The following is a 17,815-nucleotide window of genomic DNA, read 5'->3' as shown; positions in this document are numbered from 1 at the left end:
CACCATTCATATACATCATCAGCAAACAATCTGAAAAAGAAATCGAGAAAGTGATCCCACTGAAAAAGCCACAAAAATGTGAAATACCTAGAAATCAATCTAATCAAATAAATGAAAGGTCTTTACAAGGCAAACTATAAAACACAGATGAAAGAAATAGAAGAAGACACACACAAAAAGAAAAGATATTCCCTGTTCATGGAAGAATTAATATTGTTAAAATGACAGTACTGTCCAAAGCAATTTAACAGATTCAATGCAAAATATCAGTGCCATTCTTCATAGAAACATAAAAAAAATCCTAAAATGTATATGGAACTACAAAAGACCCCAAATAGCCAAAGCAATCCTGAGTAAAATGAACAAAGTTGGAGGCATAAAGCTATAGTAAGCGAAATAGCATGGTACTGGCATAAAAATAAGATACACAGAAACAAGGGAACAGAGAACTCCAATATAAATCCATGCATTTACAACCAACTCATCTTTGACAAAGACATCAAGACCATATGATAGGGAAGAACGATGATTTCAATACACGGTGCTAGTAAAACTGGATAACAACATGCAGAAAAATGAAACTAGACCCTTGTCTCTCACTATACATAATAATCAAATTAAAATGGATTAAAAACTAAAATCGAAGATCAGAAACTATGACATGAGAAGAAAACACTGGGGAAATGCTCTAGGACATTGGTCTGAGCAAAGACTTTTTATGTAAGACCTCAAAAGGACAGGCAGCTAGAGGAAGAAGAGACAATTGGATTACATCAAAACAAAAAGCTTCTACACAGCAAAGGAAACAATCAACAAAGTGAAGAGACAACCCACAGAATAAGACACAATATTTACAAAATCATCTACCTGACAAGGTATCAATACCAGAATATATAAGGAGCCCAAACAACTCCAAAGCAAACCCCCCAAATAATCTGATTATTAAAAGGCCAAAATATCTGAACAAATGGCCAATAGATATATTAAAAACATGCTTAATATCCAGAGAAATGCAACTGAAAACTACACTGAGGCATCATCTCACCCAGTTAAAATGGTTTATATCAAAAAAACAGGCAAAACCAGAAGTTGATAAGAATGTGGAGAAAGGAGACCCTCACACATTGTTGGTGGGAAGATAAACTAGCACAGCTGCTGTGGAGGACAGTATGGAGGTTCCTCAAAAGACTGAAAATAGAACTATCATATCATCCAGCAACTCCACCACTCGGTATACATCCAAATGAAAGGAAATCAGTATATTGAAAAGGTAACTACACTTCTATGTTTATTGCAGCAATATTCACAGCAGTCAAAATATGGAATCAACCTAAGTGCCCCTCCATGGAAGAATGGTACAGAAAATGTGGTATATATATACACAATGGAATATCATTCAGCCATAAAAAGAATGAAGTCCTATCATTTCAGCAACATGGATGGATTTAAGAGGCCATTACATTAAGTAAAATAAGCCAGGTACAGAAAGACAAACACTGAATGTTCTTACTAAGATGTGGAAGCTAAAAAAATGGACCATATGAAGACAGTGAGTAGACTGGCTAGGAAGGGGTGGGGGGTATGGAGGATGAAGGGGAAAAAAAGAATTTAAACGTATTTATTACCACTGAACAATACAAATTGGTAAATTAAATATTTTTCACCTCAATAAAAAAATAATTTTAATCCAAATCTGGTTTAGAAAAATACCTTGATTCAACACTGACAACAATGACTCACTACCAAGCAGCTTCTAATAGAACCTGCTTTACAACATGACACTAAATCAATGTAACGTTCTTCTAGACTTGTGCTTCAGTTCAGTGGGAAGGACAGCACCACACGCTGGGTAAAGACTACAAACAGCTGAAAAAACTGCTTTTAATTTAGGTCTAAAATAGGCTCCCAACTCTGGCTACACATTAGAATTACCTAGGAGCCTTTTAGAAAATACTAACGTCTGAGCCCACCCTTAGCCAAATGAAACTCCATCTCTAGGGGTGGAACCAGGCATCTGTAGTGATGAAAAGCTCCGCAGGTAATTCTGATGCACAACTCGCTTGAGAATCACTGTTCTACAAGTTTTCATGATTGATTACCATTCAAAGAGAAGGATAGGGTTATTTACATCAACTCTTTACCACTGTCAGTATTGACTGGAAAAATTTCCCAACACTAGTCACTGTCATCAACGTGGTATTAAAAATACCAGGGAAGCCTTAGCCTACAACTAGCCACAGGCCTGCTAAAGTTGTCCTGTTAGAATGTGAAGACTGCCAACCAGTTATCATATCAGATGTCATTTTGTATTCTAAGCAACTGATGTTTTTTTATTTTTTGTTTTGGCAGTAAAGGCAATTTAAGCAATTTTTGTTTATCAAAGCTATAGACTTTATTCTTACTAAAGATTTAAAAAAGTAATTATCATAAAGGTTTTTGGAACAGACTCTTATAACATTCCCTACCAAAATAAGGCATGTAATTTTTTGGCTTATTTTCCCCAATTTTTTCATTAATTTCAAATATATATACATAAAAGCAGAGAGAATATAAAATAATCCCCTATATACTTATCACAACTTATGAATTCCTCGTCAATCATGTTTCATCTATATACCCCATATTCAGCACTACCCCAACCGAAATAATTTTGAAGCAAATCTCAGATATCATATAATTTCATCCAGTCTTTGTTTTAATTTAATGTAATTAAGTAACACAGGAAATAACTGAAAGGGATTTACCGTCACATAATGGACTGACAGAAAAAGGTGATAATAGTTTATAAATATAAGAGGAGAGAACATTTGAATGTCTCCTCCTACCTGCAGTGGTAACTAGCTGGTGCAGCAGTGGACCCCAACCTTTCTGGCACCAGGGGCCAGGGACCGGTTTCATGGTAGACAAATTTTCCACAGACAGGGGTGGAGGTGGGATCTGACAGGAGGAGGAGCTCAGGTGGTAATGCCAGCTGGGGAGGCAGCAGCTGTGATTAGGTGAAGCCTTGTCACCTGCAGCTCACCTCCTGCTGTGCTCTTGGTTAGGTCTGCAGCCTGGGGTTGGGCGACTGCAGTCTTACAGGACTGAAGAACAAGGTGATTCTTGTCTTCCCCAGCTTAGGTATCATAAGAGGCCTAGTTTCATTAGTACTAAAACCCTGTTAAATGGAACTCTTATTTGGAGTCTAGAGAGGTGATGAACAAAATGCTTCTTTTTCCTTACATCTTTGACATTGACGGATACAGAGACAACTCACAGGAGATTTATTTATTTATTTTTACTGAGATAGAGTCTCACTATGTCACCCTCTGTAGAGTGCCATGGTGTCACAGCTCACAGAAACCTCAAACTCTTGGGCTCAAGCAATTCTCTTGCCTCAGCCTCCCTAGTAGCTGGGACTACAGGCGCCCACCACAACAGCCAGCTAGTTTTTTTTCAGCAGGCTGGGGCCAGATTTGAACCCACCAGCCCCTGGGCATGTGGACAGCGCCCTAACCACTGAGTACAGGCACCCTCAAGAGAGATTTAAAAAATCAATAAAACCTCTAAATAACAATCCCTTTTAAGGCTACTGGATCTTTACAGTTCTAATAGAAATTTCCAAGTTTGGGTTTTTGGTTTAGTGAGACAACTGGTTCTGGATTTGCCCTACCCTTATAAGTTTATATAATATACATATGAGGTGGTCCTCTGATATGTATGGGCGGAAACTAGACAAATGTTTGGACTGTTGGCATCAGTAAGGATGCAATTTCAGAGAATGGGAGATAGAATTCAAATGTCTCAGTTTTAATGTCATTTCTTTGGGGAATATGGCCCTGAAGATACAACATCTTCTTCACCTGACAAGGCTAATTCCCTCTTATAAGCTTCCATAACTACCCATACTACCCTTTGGTAAAATTTATTACATTTGTAACTGTTTTTTCCAGCTTTATTGTGATAAAATTCACCAATAAAAATTATACACGTTTAAGATGTGTAATGTGATGATTTGATATACATATACACTGTGAAGTGAACATCCCAATCAAGCTAACACGACCATTACCTTACATCATTACCTTTTTTTGTGGGTGTATATGTGGTAAAAACACTGAAGACCTATTCTCTTAGCAGATTTCAAGTATACAATAGCACATGTGTTAACTAATAAATAACTGTCATCCACAGTAGCTGGTAAGATGCTCAAGGCAGGGATTAAATCCTGTGCAGGGGCTGGGCGTGGGCTCATGCCTGTAATCCCAGCACTTGGCAGGCTGAGGCTGGCAGACCAGACCAAGTTCCAGACCCGCTTGAGCAAAAGTGAGACCCCTGTCTCCAAAAACACTACGTGTTGTGGTTGGCGCCTACTACTCAGGAGCCTACCCGGGAGGCTGAAGCAAGAGGATCACTTGAGCCCAAGAGTTTGAGGTTGCTGTGAGTGAGTTACAAGGTCAAGGCACTCAACCAGGGTGACTGAGCGAGACTCCGTCTCAAAAAACAAACAAACAAACAAACAAAACCCTGTGCAGGGCCTGGCACTCAGCAGCAACTTCATAAATATTTGTCAAGTAAAGGAGCAAAGTCATTTCCCTACGAAAAAGTTATTAAGTTATAGAAAAGAGTAGCATAGAGGAAAGGCAATGCGCCATGTGGTGGAAGGGAAAACACAGGCCTGAGAATTAGCAGCCCTGGCTCCCAGTCTGGCTTCATCTAATGAAATGGGTGAGATATGGGCCCAGGTCTTTTCATTTTTACACCAAAGCTCAATCTCATCTAACTTAATTAAATATTGGCCAAATTTATGTTTTGTTGACAGAACATTTATTCTTAAAGGAGCTATGCCATATCTAAACATTTTTAAAGATGATAAGAACAGAATGACAACTCTCAACATAGCCACAGAAGATACAAGTGTAAAGTTTTCTTCAAAGCTACTTTAAATTTCTGATTCTAAATTAAGTTTTAATTGTTTAATAATAAAGTGACCAGACAGAGGTTAGTCATATGATATGACTTTTCATATCAAAGCAAGGTGCTTTTTCTGAAATATGAGTAGACTATTGCAAAAACCTAAATCCATACTGCTTTTATGATCAACAATCTTTTTATCTACCAAGGGATAGCAATGCGATGTGGTAACCAACCCTGGGCTCTAGAGTTAGTCTTGGGGGTCAAAACCCAACTACTAGCTGTGTGATTTGAGAAAGGCTACTTAACCTGTCACCCGTCCTCTGTAGAAAAATGAGGATAATGCCACTATGTTTTTTGAAATTAAATTACATATACAAAGCGCCAAGGTCCAGCCTGGCACACAGTGAGCACTGTACTGGCTACATGTATTGACATGGACCAGACATTATTACCAGGGCTACTTCAGAAGACAAAAAATAACAGATTGGGCAATGGTTTCCAACATGAAACACTCAAATTTCTAGGGCATCTAAAAGTAATGATGGGGCAATCCTGTTGTTATTTTAAAAAATAATTCAGAAACATAATCCAAAAGGAAAAGAAAATTTATCCGTAGTAAGGTGGCACAATCTAACTACAGCATCGTGTCATTGCCACTGAAATTATTAACAACTTGAAATATCAGTCACTAAAGCTGAACAGAAGTTCTCATTGGCAGGTAAGTATATTTTTCATTGTTAAAGAATTGTTATTTTTCATAATAACAATTTAAAAAAAATGAAAACAAATTTGTTATTACTTAACAGGTAATATTATTTGGGGTATATGGTGGAAAAATAAAAAGGTCCTTAAAAGCAGGAATAAAGCCCCAATGGGGAAGAATCACTAAAACTGAAATTTCATGATTACCTTTCTCCACTCAGTGAAAGTTCTAAAATTTTTAACTGGCTGTAGAAGGGAGCAACCTGGAGAACTCAGGGACTGGAACAGCAAGTGATTTATCATCACCTAAACATTCACCTTCAAATATAAACATCCTAGATGAAATGAAGTGAAAATACCCTAATATGGTTGTTTTATCAGTCAACTAAACAATAAAATACTGCAATAATTCCTGATGCTTGTGAAAACTGTTAATTTCAGGTATAACATCATCAGTAATAACTTTCAATTACTTGGAAAAATTCCCTGATAGTTAATACAAATATTGAGTACATTATATAAATTACTTTCTCAAGAACACATTTTGGGAAAATGTTTATAAAAATTTAAATAATATAAAACAGAATAGAGATTAGATTTTATCATAACTCAATCTTTGCAGAGCTATATTATCTACTAGTATTCACAGCATTAAAGAAAACAATGTTGGGCGGCGCCTGTGGCTCAGCGGGTAGGGCGCCGGTCCCATATGCCGGAGGTGGCAGGTTCAAACCCAGCCCCGGCCAAAAAAAAAAAAAAAAACAACAATGTTTATGAGCTGTATTTAAATTTTAGTTATTTATTTCCACCTAAATCATAAATCTTTCAAGAAAAAGTTTTATTGAGGAATTCTTCATAACTGTGATGATCAATTAAAAACAGTATCACCCCAAAATGTCATGAATTAGAAAAATTCCTAAATTATATAAACAGATATGCAGAAATCCAAACATTATCTCTAATCAAGATATAATAACAAAAAAGTGTTAAAACTATTAGAGAAAACCAAAGTACCTCAAACACATTTGGTTTAGCCAAACTTCACAACAAAAGGCTCTAGGAGAATGTTTTAAGACAAATCTAGTTTTGAGTCTATGAAGATTAAATATTTTAATGTCAAGTATTACAAATAATCCTTTTCAGTAGCTGTTCAGCTCAATTTCAAAATGTCAGAATGTTTGAGATTTGCTTAAGCTATGAATTCTAGATACAGAGCTTGCTTCTTCCAGGAAAACCCTTAATGGAAAACTTTTTCCTGAATTACTCTCTGGGACACAAAAGGGTTATTGATATTCTTAAATGTGCCAGTTTAACACTGACTGGCATCACCAATGTTCAGTACAGTAACTACAAGAGAAATCTAACTTCAAGTAGTGCCAAGAAACTGTTCCTGTAGTTTTATACTTTCAAAATCTAACTACTACTGTTGATGCCAATAAACTATAATAATAACAAATTTCTTGGATGAAATAATTCTTCCACCCTAGAAGTTTGTTCTAAGTTGGTGCTATCTGGCTTTAGCCACAGGCAAATGTTGGTTTTAGTATTTGGAACACGTGTATTTGGTTCACCTGCACTAATTAAGTACTTAAAGGCTATCTCGATGCTCCTTGGTATAGGGAAGTTAGCCTTAGTCTTAACATTTTTACCTTAACAGTTTTAGAAAAATCCCAACTGTTCTACTCACAATCGATAGCAATTTTCCTCCTCCCTTTCTTTGTAGTTCTTAGCATTCCAAGTCTGTTCCACGCAATTCAATATTAAATCATCCACTGCTGTGTTGTTCACTGTACTGACCTTATCCTCACACAGAGTCCTTCAGGGAGGGCATTATTCTGTACTGCCCACAGAGAGAGAGAGAGAGAGAGAGAGAGAGAGAGAGAGAGAGTGTGTGTGTGTGTGTGTGTGTGTGTATATATATATTTTAATTTAATTTAAATTTTATTTTCTTTTCTTTCTTTTTTTTTTGAGACAGAGCCTCACTCTGTTGTGCAGTCTAGAACTCCATGGCATCAGGCTAGCTCACAGCAACTCAGAACTCCTGGGTTCAAACAATTCTCCTGCCTCAGCCTTCCCAGTAGCTGAGACTATAGGTGCCTACTGTAATACCCAGCTAATTTTGTCTACTTTTAGTAGAGGTGGGGTCTTGCTCTTGCTCAGGCTGGTCTCAAACTCCTAAGCCCCAGGGATTCTCCCACCTTGGCCTCCCGGAATTTAGGATTACAAGCATAAACCACTCAGCCTGGCATGATATATTATTTATTATTTTACTAAAATCCACAATATTATATGCTTTGTGTCCCATATATAATTTTCCCTCTCAATTTTAGGCAATCCCATAATTTATACTACCCAAAGTGAAATACGCCAAGGTTGAACAAATAAGGAATTGCATTCAATAGAAGATAGAAGTAATATTGTTCAGTGGAAGGAAATATACAGCACCGTATTTAAATCTAAGACACTGAAGTAAGTCACCTACTTTCTTTGAGCCCTCTACCTATAGATTCAATAAGGTAATCAGTAAGTCAAAATAACTGAGAATGAAAACCAAAATATTAACACTAACCTGAAAGTTCGGACAAGATTTTTAAGTTGTGTGTAAATATCTCCCAAGGTAATCTGAAGAGGACCTAAAAGTCCAGGCAATCTGAAATAAAATATTACATTTATTTTAAAACATAATTTAATTACATATAAACAATTTTGGAGGTCATGCCTAGGTCTGGAATTTCCACAGAAATAATGGCACCTCAGTGGAAGCAATCATGCTATGAAAAGGGTTGAGCTACGTTGTGACTGGAGAGAAGTCACATCCCACAATCCATTTTGTGTTCATGTTACTGAGTTTAAAGCACTAAGACACAAAAACATTTTGGCTGTTATCTACAGTCTTGTCCCTAGTTTACCTGTTGATTTTCAAATATTAGACTACGAGGCAAAGAACACAAGGCCAGAGGAACTGATCCCAAAAATGGTCCAATCTAAAAATGTGGTATATTTCTCCTTAGTAAATCCTTGTGGTGGGTGTGAAAAATTGGTACAACACTGGTACTTAGGGAGCAGTCTGACAACATAGTATATTAAAAGTTTAAATGACACTCTTTTAATTTATCCTAAGGAAATAATCAGATAAACATAAAAAAGGTGATTATTGCAGACATACTGTATTTGCCACGTATAATGTGCAATGATTTTGCCCAAATTTTTGAGGGAAAAATAAGGATGTGCATTATACACAAGTAGTACTATTTGTTACTAGTACATAAAATTTCCTGTATCTTGTATCTGTTCCTGTGTTTTGTAACTATTTGTTACATAAAATTTCTTATACTTCTTTAAAGTATTTTTCTTTAAAAATGCTGAAATTCCCTTAGAATACAAAAAACAAGTACCTGAATATAAACAAATGCAAACTTGAATTAAAAAATTAAAATGAAAGTTTTTTTTCCTGAAAGTTTGGGCCAAAAGGTAGGTGCTAGTTATACACAGAAGACATTATACATGGCAAAACATGGCAGTTTAGTAGTGAAAAACTGGAAACGAGTGTCTATCAGTATGTGATTGTTTATATAAATTATGATTACCCATTTCATAGAATAAAACCTTTAAAAGAATGTGAACCTATTTTTTAATGTGAAAAGATACTCATGTTAAGTGAAAAATGCATACATAGTATTGTTTCATTTTTATAAAAACACACAGGTATGTAATACCATTGTATATTATACATACTACATATAAATCGTATTTCATTCCTTCTAGATTTAACCTATTACAGAGAACTAAAGGGAATGAACTTATATACCATATGTCAGGAATAAAGATAAAAGTATTAAAAGTAGTTACTGCTGAGTAGGGGGAATTATAGGTGATTTTCACTTCCTTCTTATATATACTACCTAATCTGCTGCAATAAGCATGTGTTACTTTTTTAAAAGCCTTTTATTATGGAAGTTTCAAATATGTTCCAAGATAGAAAGAATAGTAATAACCTCATATATCTATTTCCAGACTCAACCTTCCAATATTTTGCTGTTTGTTTCATGTTTCATTCCTTCCCTGTTTTGCAATTATATATATATATTTTTTTAATTTAATTAAATTTAATTTTTTTGAGACAAAGTCTCACTTTGTCGCCCTCAGTAGAGTACTGTGCCATCATAGCTCACAGCAACCTCAAACTCTTGGGCTCAAGTGATTCTCTTGCCTCAGCCTCCTGAATAGCTGGGACTACAGGCGCCTGCCACAACACAAAAATAGCCAACACCTGGCTATTTTTAGAGACAGGGTCTCGCTCTTGCTCAGGCTGGTCTTGAATTCCTGAGCTCAAGTAATCCACCCGCCTCGGCCCCTCAGAGTGCTTGGATTAAAGGCATGAGCCACCATGCCTGACTTAAAGTAAGTCCCTGACATCACGTCATTTGACCCTTATTTCCATCTGTATCTCTAAATACAAAGGCATATTCTTACATAACCACAACATAATTACTATACCTAACCAAATTAACAATCCTTTAAAAATCACCTGATCTCCAAGACATATTTAATTTCTGATTGTCTGGGGAAAAAGGGCTTTTTACAATTGGTTTTCTTAAATTGGAAATGAAAAAAGGTCCTCCTTTCAAAATGGAAAAAAAGAAACCATCAGCTTTCATAAACAAGCAAGAAAAGGGCTTCCCATACCACGCTGTTAGTTTTGTTGTCACTGTTCTTGGTGCTGCTCTTTTCTTTACTCTTTCAGAGACAGTGTCTTACTCTTTCACCCTGGCTGGATTGCAATGGCACAATCATAGTTAGTTCACCATATAACCTCAAACTCTTAGGCTCAAGTGATCCTCCTGCCTCAGCCTTCCGAGTAGCTAGGACTATAGGTGCATGCCACCATATCTGGCTAAAACATTTTTTGTAAAGGCTGGGTGTGGTGAATCATGCCTGTAATCCTAGCACTCCGGGAGGCTGAGGTGGGTAGATTGCTTGAGCTCAGGATTTTGAGATCAGCCTCAGCAAGAGTGAGACCCTGTCTCTAAAAAAATAGCCGGGCTGGCTTGGTGCCTGTGGCTCAAGCTGCTAAAGCGCCAGCCACATACACCTGAGCTGGCAGGTTCGAATTTAGTCTGGGCCCGCCAAACAACAATGATGGCTGCAACCAAAAAATAGCCTGGTGTTGTGGCAGGCACCTGTAGTCCCAGCTACTTGGGAGGTGAAGACAGGAGAATCGCTTGAGCCCAGGAGTTGGAGGTTGCTGTGAGCTGTGATGCCACAGCACTCTACCCAGGGCAACAGCTTGAGGCTCTGTCTCAAAAAAAAAAAAAAAAAAAAGCTGGGCATTGTGATAGGTGCCTGTAGTTCTAGCTAATTGGGAGTTTGAGGCAAGAGAATGACTTGAGCCCAAGAGTTTGAGGTTGCTGTGAGCTATGACACCACAGCATTCTTCCCAGGGTGATAAAGTGAGACTTTATCTTTAAAAAAATTGTTGTTTTTTTTTTTTGTGAAGACAGGGGTCTGAAACTGTTGCTCAGCTAGTTTCAAACTCCTGGGTTCAAATGATCCTCCTGCTTTGTCCTCCCACAGCACTGGGATTACAGGCATGAGCCACCATTACTAGCCTATGTCCTATGTTCCCTTTTCTTTAAGTTATTCCCTCTTTTCTCAAATTTAGTTCGTATGCAAGTATGAATAATTTAGTCTTCTAACAGAGCTCTTTTTGATAGCTTATATTTTAGCTAAAACCTGAAAAGAGCAGAATTGCTTCTATGACATACCTGTGTGGTCTTAAATTTATTTATTCTGTTATTATTATTATTTTTTTTAGAGACAGAGTCTCACTTTATTACCCTCGGTAGGTGTGCTGGCGTCACAGCTCACAGCAACTTCCAACTTCTGGGCTTAGGCGATTCTCTTGCCTCAGCCTCCCAAGTAGCTGGGACTACAGGTGCCTGCCAGAACGCCCGGCTGTCTTTTTGTTGCAGTTTGGCCGGGACCAGGTTTGAAACCACCACTCTCAGTATATGGGGCCAGTGCCCTACCCACTGAGCCACAGGTGCTGCGTTGTGGTCTTAAATTTAAACTGTATACTCTGATAGCTAAAAAAAATCCTAGGAAACTATTTCCACATAAATCCCTATCTACTGAATACAAACAAATAGAGATAATCCATCTCAACTTTCAAAACCTATGTTCCTAAAGTTAAGGTTTATGTTTTCTTGTCAAGGTGGCCTGGAAGATTCAGTACTGTGAACATGTAAATTTTCCCCAAATTGATTTATGAATTTAATGAAATTTCATTTGCTATCCCGGAAGAGTATGTGCATGAGTGTGTGTTGAGAGTAACTGACGTGCTGAATGCTGATTTAAAATTCAAATGTTACCTAGAAGAGTTTTTCTATATCTTCTTCTAGAATTTTTACAGTTTCATGCCTTACATTTACGAAACAGATGTACAAGCATGAAGGTCAAATAAATGGCAAAACTAACAGATTTATTATATATGAAGAGCCTAACATACAGCAGTGTTCAATAAATATTAGTTTAAATATTTATTTAAAATGTAAAAATTAGGAGTAAGTTAGTTCTTCCTCTTGATTTATTTTTTTATATAAGACCTAATTAAGACACAAAGCCAACCAAAGAGGATTTCAAATGTGCCTTAAAGAAACATACTAGTTGGGCATCCCTAATGTAAAAATTAAAAATCAGAAATGCTACAATGAGCACTTCCTTAGCATCACATCAATGCTCAAGAAGTTTCAGATTTGGAGCATTTTGGATTTGGGGTTTTGAGTTTAGGAATGCTTAACTGGTAAATAAAATGCAAGTATTTCAAAATCTGAAAATATAAAAAATCTGATCTGGTCCCAAGCATTTCAGGTAAGGGATACTCGACTTGTATTTTAAAGTAAAAATAATCACACCTTACATTATATCAAGTAATATTTTATACCCTAGATGCTCAAGATATAGGTTCCAGAAAATGTTTTTATTTTTAAACTGCTACAAAATAAGACTTCTCCATATTCATAATACCTGAAATAATGACTGACAGCACCTTTCCGTAGTTTCTGCTAAAAAAAGAAAATGCAGGGCAGTGCCTGTGGCTGAAAGGAGTAGGGCACCAGCCGCATATGCCGGAGGTGGCGGGTTCAAACCCAGCCCTGGCCAAAAAGTGCACAGAAAAAGAAAATGCAGGTTGAAAAGTTTAAGACAGTCCTCACACCTCTGAAAAAACTTTCAAGCTCCTTTTGAAAGAAAAACCAAGATAGTGATTTTTAAATGTCATTTATGACTAGGCTAATTATAAAAACAATAATTTCCACCACGGGAAGTTTAAAGCTAACATGCAAAGTTGGGTTGAACAAAAACTCAAGTGGTTAAGCGTGAAATGGTTCTGTGAATATGTATACCAAGGAGGGGAATATAGACCTTTTAACCTTTTTAACATCTCGTTCACATGTGAAACTGATGTGACACATTTACCACAAATCAGTATTTAAATTGCTCTAGCTTTGATATTTTTTCCCCTGACTTCACCGGATTATTAAGTGGGAGTGAGGTAGTTTGGTTTGCTATGCCAATAATCTCAACCTTCCTCTTTATAAGGTACCCCTGTGTCTTTTACACAAAACTCTGTATTTCCTGGATAGGATATCTTAAAATTATAAAGTTTCAAATGAAGAAATCCATGTAAACTTTTCATATTATTTTTCAAAATATTCAAAAATTCAAAGATAACACTTATAAAATACAAATTCATAAATACACATTAACTTAAACATGTTACAAAACTGGAATGGCAGTTACATACTTACACTTTACTCAATTTTTCAAGTACGATGCGTTTTCTAATTTGGTTCTGGGAACTTGAATCTATCAGTGGAAAGGTGGGATCATGCTGATGAAATTTTGAAGAAAGCAAAAGAGAATTATAAATTTACTTTTTTTCTCTGCTAAGTGGAATAGTAAACATTAAAACACAAAAAATGATACCTGTGGTACAGTAGGGAAAGAATTATACTTGAGAAGTAGAAGATTTAAATTTGAGTATCAGCTCAATTATGAGGCTGATGTGAACTTGCTTGGGTTATCTGCTCTCTTTGAAAATTAGTTTTCTCTTGTGTGTAACAGGAATATTAATACCTCCTTATTAAATGGGCAAACGCATACAAAAGATTTTGTAAACTGCTAAATGCCATAAAAAATGTAGGAGACTAGGCTCGGCACCTGTAGCTCAAGCAGCTAAGGCGCCAGCCACGTACATGAGAGGTGGCGGGTTCGAATCCAGCCTGGGCCTGCCAAACAACTACAACCAAAAAATAGCTGGGTGTTGTGGTGAGTGCCTGTAGTCCCAGCTACTTGGGAGGCTGGGGCAAGAGAATCGCTTAAGCCGAGGAGTTGAAGGTTTCTGTGAGCTGTGATGCCACGGTACTCTACCCAGGGTGACAGCTTGAGGTTCTGTCTCAAAAAAAAAAAAAAAAAAAATCTAAAAAATGTAGGAGACTAAAAGATTAAAACTAGCAAATAACAAATTATGGGGAGTTCTGCTTCCAGAAATGGTCGATAAGAGAATTCAAACCAATCCTCTCTCTGAAAACTCAAAAAAGTTGGGGGCGGAGGGGAACTACATTTTTTTGAAGGCATCAAAAAGCTAATGAAGCTATAAAGAACTACCAGTTGAGATCCTGAAAAAGGTAATTCCAGATAGGGCACTGACTAATTTCAGAAAAGGCAATTTAGAGATTGAGGATTTGAGCAGAGTTTTCTAATAAAAGTTAAGAGTTTAGGGTGTGCCAAGAGGGGAGAGGTACGGGCTAACCTTCCCATGCTTGCAATCAGGACTTAGAAAGACCGTATTTCTAGGAGTGAAACAGAAAAAACAGGAAACAGACTGCTCTTATGGAACCGAATCTTACTTTCAAATCATCTTAATTTGTGATTAGAATAAGGTGATGTGGGACTACTACATATTGTGTGAGAAACAAACACAAATTCATTCTAGAGGAAAACAACAGCATCCTGAGTCTCCAGTTATCTCAATAATACTTAATATTCAGTGTTTGGTATGTAATAAAACAAGGCAATATGATTACATCTAAACTATCAGCCTATAGAAATCAACTGCTAGGGAATCCAGATAATAAGGTTATTAGCATCATTTAAACTAACTGTTCAGTATATTCAAAGAAAAATTCCAAGGTTGAAAATTTTGGAAATGCTGCAAATGAAATATACAAGTAACAACTCCTTGGCAGACTTAATAGCAGAGCACCAACAGAAATGACTGCGGAGAGAATAGTGAATAGGAACATATTCAGAATGAAGCAGTCACCTCCCTTCCAAACACATACTTTAAAGCACAGAGGAGTTTAGGAGACCTAGAAGATAACAGTAAAAAAAGGTAACATATGTGTAAGTGAAGTATAAAGAGGAGGGAAAATGGGACAGAAGCAATATCTGAAGAGGTAACTAAGAAGAATATTCCCAAACTGATGAAAAAAATTGAAGTCATAGATTCAAGTATTACAACAGCTGAAAGAATACAAATATTGTAATACTTAGGCAAAGTATTAAGTATTATAAAGTTGATGGTAAACAAAGAAAAAAATCTTAGAAGCACAGAGGAAGCACAGGGATCGCAGTAAGAGAAATAGCTGGAAGCCGAAAGACAAGAGAATGGTAATTTCACCAGGCTGAAACAAAACGACTGCTAATCTAGAATTCAATATTCAGGAAAAATTTTTAAAAAGTGAAAGTAAAACAAAGACTTTTCTGACAAACAAAAACTGAGACAATCTATCATCAGCAAATTGGCACTAAAGGAAATAAAGGATATTTTTTAGGCACAGGGCAAATTATCCTAGATAATAAACGGAGATAGAGGAGGGAATGAAACACAATGAAAGAATAATTAACTCGATAAATCCAGCTGAGTACTGGCTATAACTAATCTGGCTATAAAAAAAAAAATAGAAAAGCAGCTCTATAATGATACGAGTTTCAATTTACCACGAAGACAGAATTTTACATTTGTACCCAACAACATGGTCTCAAAATATTCAAAGTAAAAGTCTCAGAACTAAAGGGAGAAATAATTCATAATTACAGTGAGAGATTTTAACCCATGTCTCCCAGTGACTGATGGAAGGAACAGACCAAAAGTAAAAAAATGACCAACAAAACAAAACTAAAAAACAAAGGAAACACCAAATAATGTTTCTCAAATGCTAATGTGTATATATATCTATCTTCTGGGGATCTTGTTAAAAAGCAGATTCTCATTTAGTAGATCTGGAGTGGGGCTGAGAGTCTGAGTTTCTAAAAAGCTCCAGATGATGCGGATGCTGCTGGTTCCATGGACCACACTGTGTACGGTAAGGCACTGTATTATTCTGTGTGATTCCGAAAATCCCATCAGTTAAAAAAAATTGACTACTCACAAAGAAAAATCACAGGAAAAGACAGTTTCATGGGTGATATTCTAAACATTTAAAAAGAAATAACACTTATTTTACACAAAGTCTTCCAGAAAAAGAGGGACAATTTCTCAACTTGTTTTACCTCAACCACGGTGCCTAATTAGACATTGCAAGAAAGAAAAATCACAGATGGTGTCTTTTAGGCTATCCTATCTCAATAAAATTGAGTTTATTATAAGAATGTGGCTTAGCGTCACAACTCACAGCAACTTCAAACTCTTTGGGCTTAAGTGATTCTCTTGCCTCAGCCTCACAAGTAGCTGGGACTACCGGTGCCTGCCACAATGCCTGGCTATATTCTTGTTGCAACTGTTATTGTTGTTTAGCAGGCTCAGTCAGGGTTTGAACCCGCCAGCCTCAATGTATGTGGCCAGCATCCTAACCCCTGAGCTACTGGTACCAAGCCAATTTTTACTTTTTAAAGCTTATAAACATAAAAAGGATAAAATAGGTGATGTGTTATAATAGGTTATGGAGCTCAGCGACAGAGAACAATGCTTCTCCCAGCTTAATGTAAGTTTTGGATGGTGTCTAACAATATGGCTGAAGTGATGTGAAGTATGGTGTGAGACCAGGCAATATTCTATAGAAATAGAGAAAATTCCTAAATTTTTACTGTACTTCTACTTTTACTCTATTTCTATATCACCAATGTGTTTTTTAAATGTACTTATAAATCTTTGTCGAAGTTTTGCGGCAAACACAAAGTTATTACCCATTCCTCTTCATGTCAAATGACTTCATTTTCCAGATAGTACATATTAATAAAAAATGGGAGTAGAAACACTAAAGAGTTCTTCCCTAGTGGCTAGGCACAGTGGCTCACGCCTGCCATCCTAGGTAGCACTTTGGAAGGCCAAGGCTGGTAGACTGCTTGAGCTTAGGAGTATGAGACCAGCCTGAGCAAGAGTGAGACCCCATCTCTACTAAAATTAAAAAAATTAGTCAGGGCTCAGCGCCTGTTGCTCAGCAGCTAGGGCACCGGCCACATACACCAGGACTGGTGGGTTCAAACCCAGCCTGGGCCTGCCAAACAATGACAACTACAACAAAAAAATAGCCAGGCGTTGTAGCGGGTGCCTGTAGTCCCAGGTACCTGGGAGGCCGAGGCAAGAAAATGGCTTAAGCCCAAAGAGTTTGAGGTTTCTGTGAGCTGGGATGCTACGGCACTCTACCGCGGACAACATAGTGAGACTCTGTCACAAAAAAAAAGATTAGTCAGGTGTTGTGGTGGGTACCTGTAGTCCCAACTACTCAGGAGGCCGAGGGAAAAGGATTGCTCAAACCCATGAGTTTAAGGTTGCTGTGAGCTATGATGCCACAGTACCAGGGAGACAGAGTGAGACTCTGTCTCTAAACAACTGAAGAAACTCAGCACCTGTAGCACAGTGGTTATGGCACCAGCGACATGCACCAAGGCTGGCGGGTTAAAACCCAGCCTGGGGCAGCTAAGTAACAATGAGAATTGCAACAAAAAAAATAGCCAGGCATTGTGGCAGGTGCCTGTAGTCCCAGCTACTTGGGAGGCAGAGGCAAGAGAATCATTTAAGCCCAAAGAGTCTGAGGTTGCTGTGAGCTGTAACGCCGTGGCACTCTACTGAGGGTGACATAGTGAGACTCTGTCTCAAAAAATAAATAAATAAATCTCCCTAAATCTTAGTGCCATATTTTCAGTCTGCACATATATATAAGAACTATTTACTAAGTTCCAATTATATGTCATGTACTGACAAATGCTTTACATA

General features: G+C 37.2%; 1 protein-coding gene across 2 annotated transcripts in view; it reads right to left on the bottom strand.

The window, feature by feature from the left end:
• The window catches only part of RPAP2 (RNA polymerase II associated protein 2), a 78,502-nt gene that overhangs the window by 35,414 nt on the left and 25,273 nt on the right, over nucleotides 1-17,815 (bottom strand). Inside the window, exons 9-10 of one of the 2 annotated variants that reach the window (XM_053591411.1) lie at nucleotides 13,407-13,489; nucleotides 8,168-8,248 (exon numbers count right to left, since the gene is read on the bottom strand). In XM_053591411.1, the coding sequence (XP_053447386.1) occupies nucleotides 8,168-8,248; nucleotides 13,407-13,489 (164 nt within the window). Of the gene's footprint in view, nucleotides 1-8,167; nucleotides 8,249-13,406; nucleotides 13,490-15,199; nucleotides 15,957-17,815 lie in introns of those variants that run through there. The other variant, XM_053591412.1, reaches the window with a different exon arrangement.

The sequence above is a fragment of the Nycticebus coucang genome, chromosome 5 (assembly GCF_027406575.1).
Source record: "Nycticebus coucang isolate mNycCou1 chromosome 5, mNycCou1.pri, whole genome shotgun sequence".
In the NCBI taxonomy this organism is placed as follows: Eukaryota; Metazoa; Chordata; class Mammalia; order Primates; family Lorisidae; genus Nycticebus; species Nycticebus coucang.
This window is presented reverse-complemented; position numbering and strand designations above follow the sequence as displayed.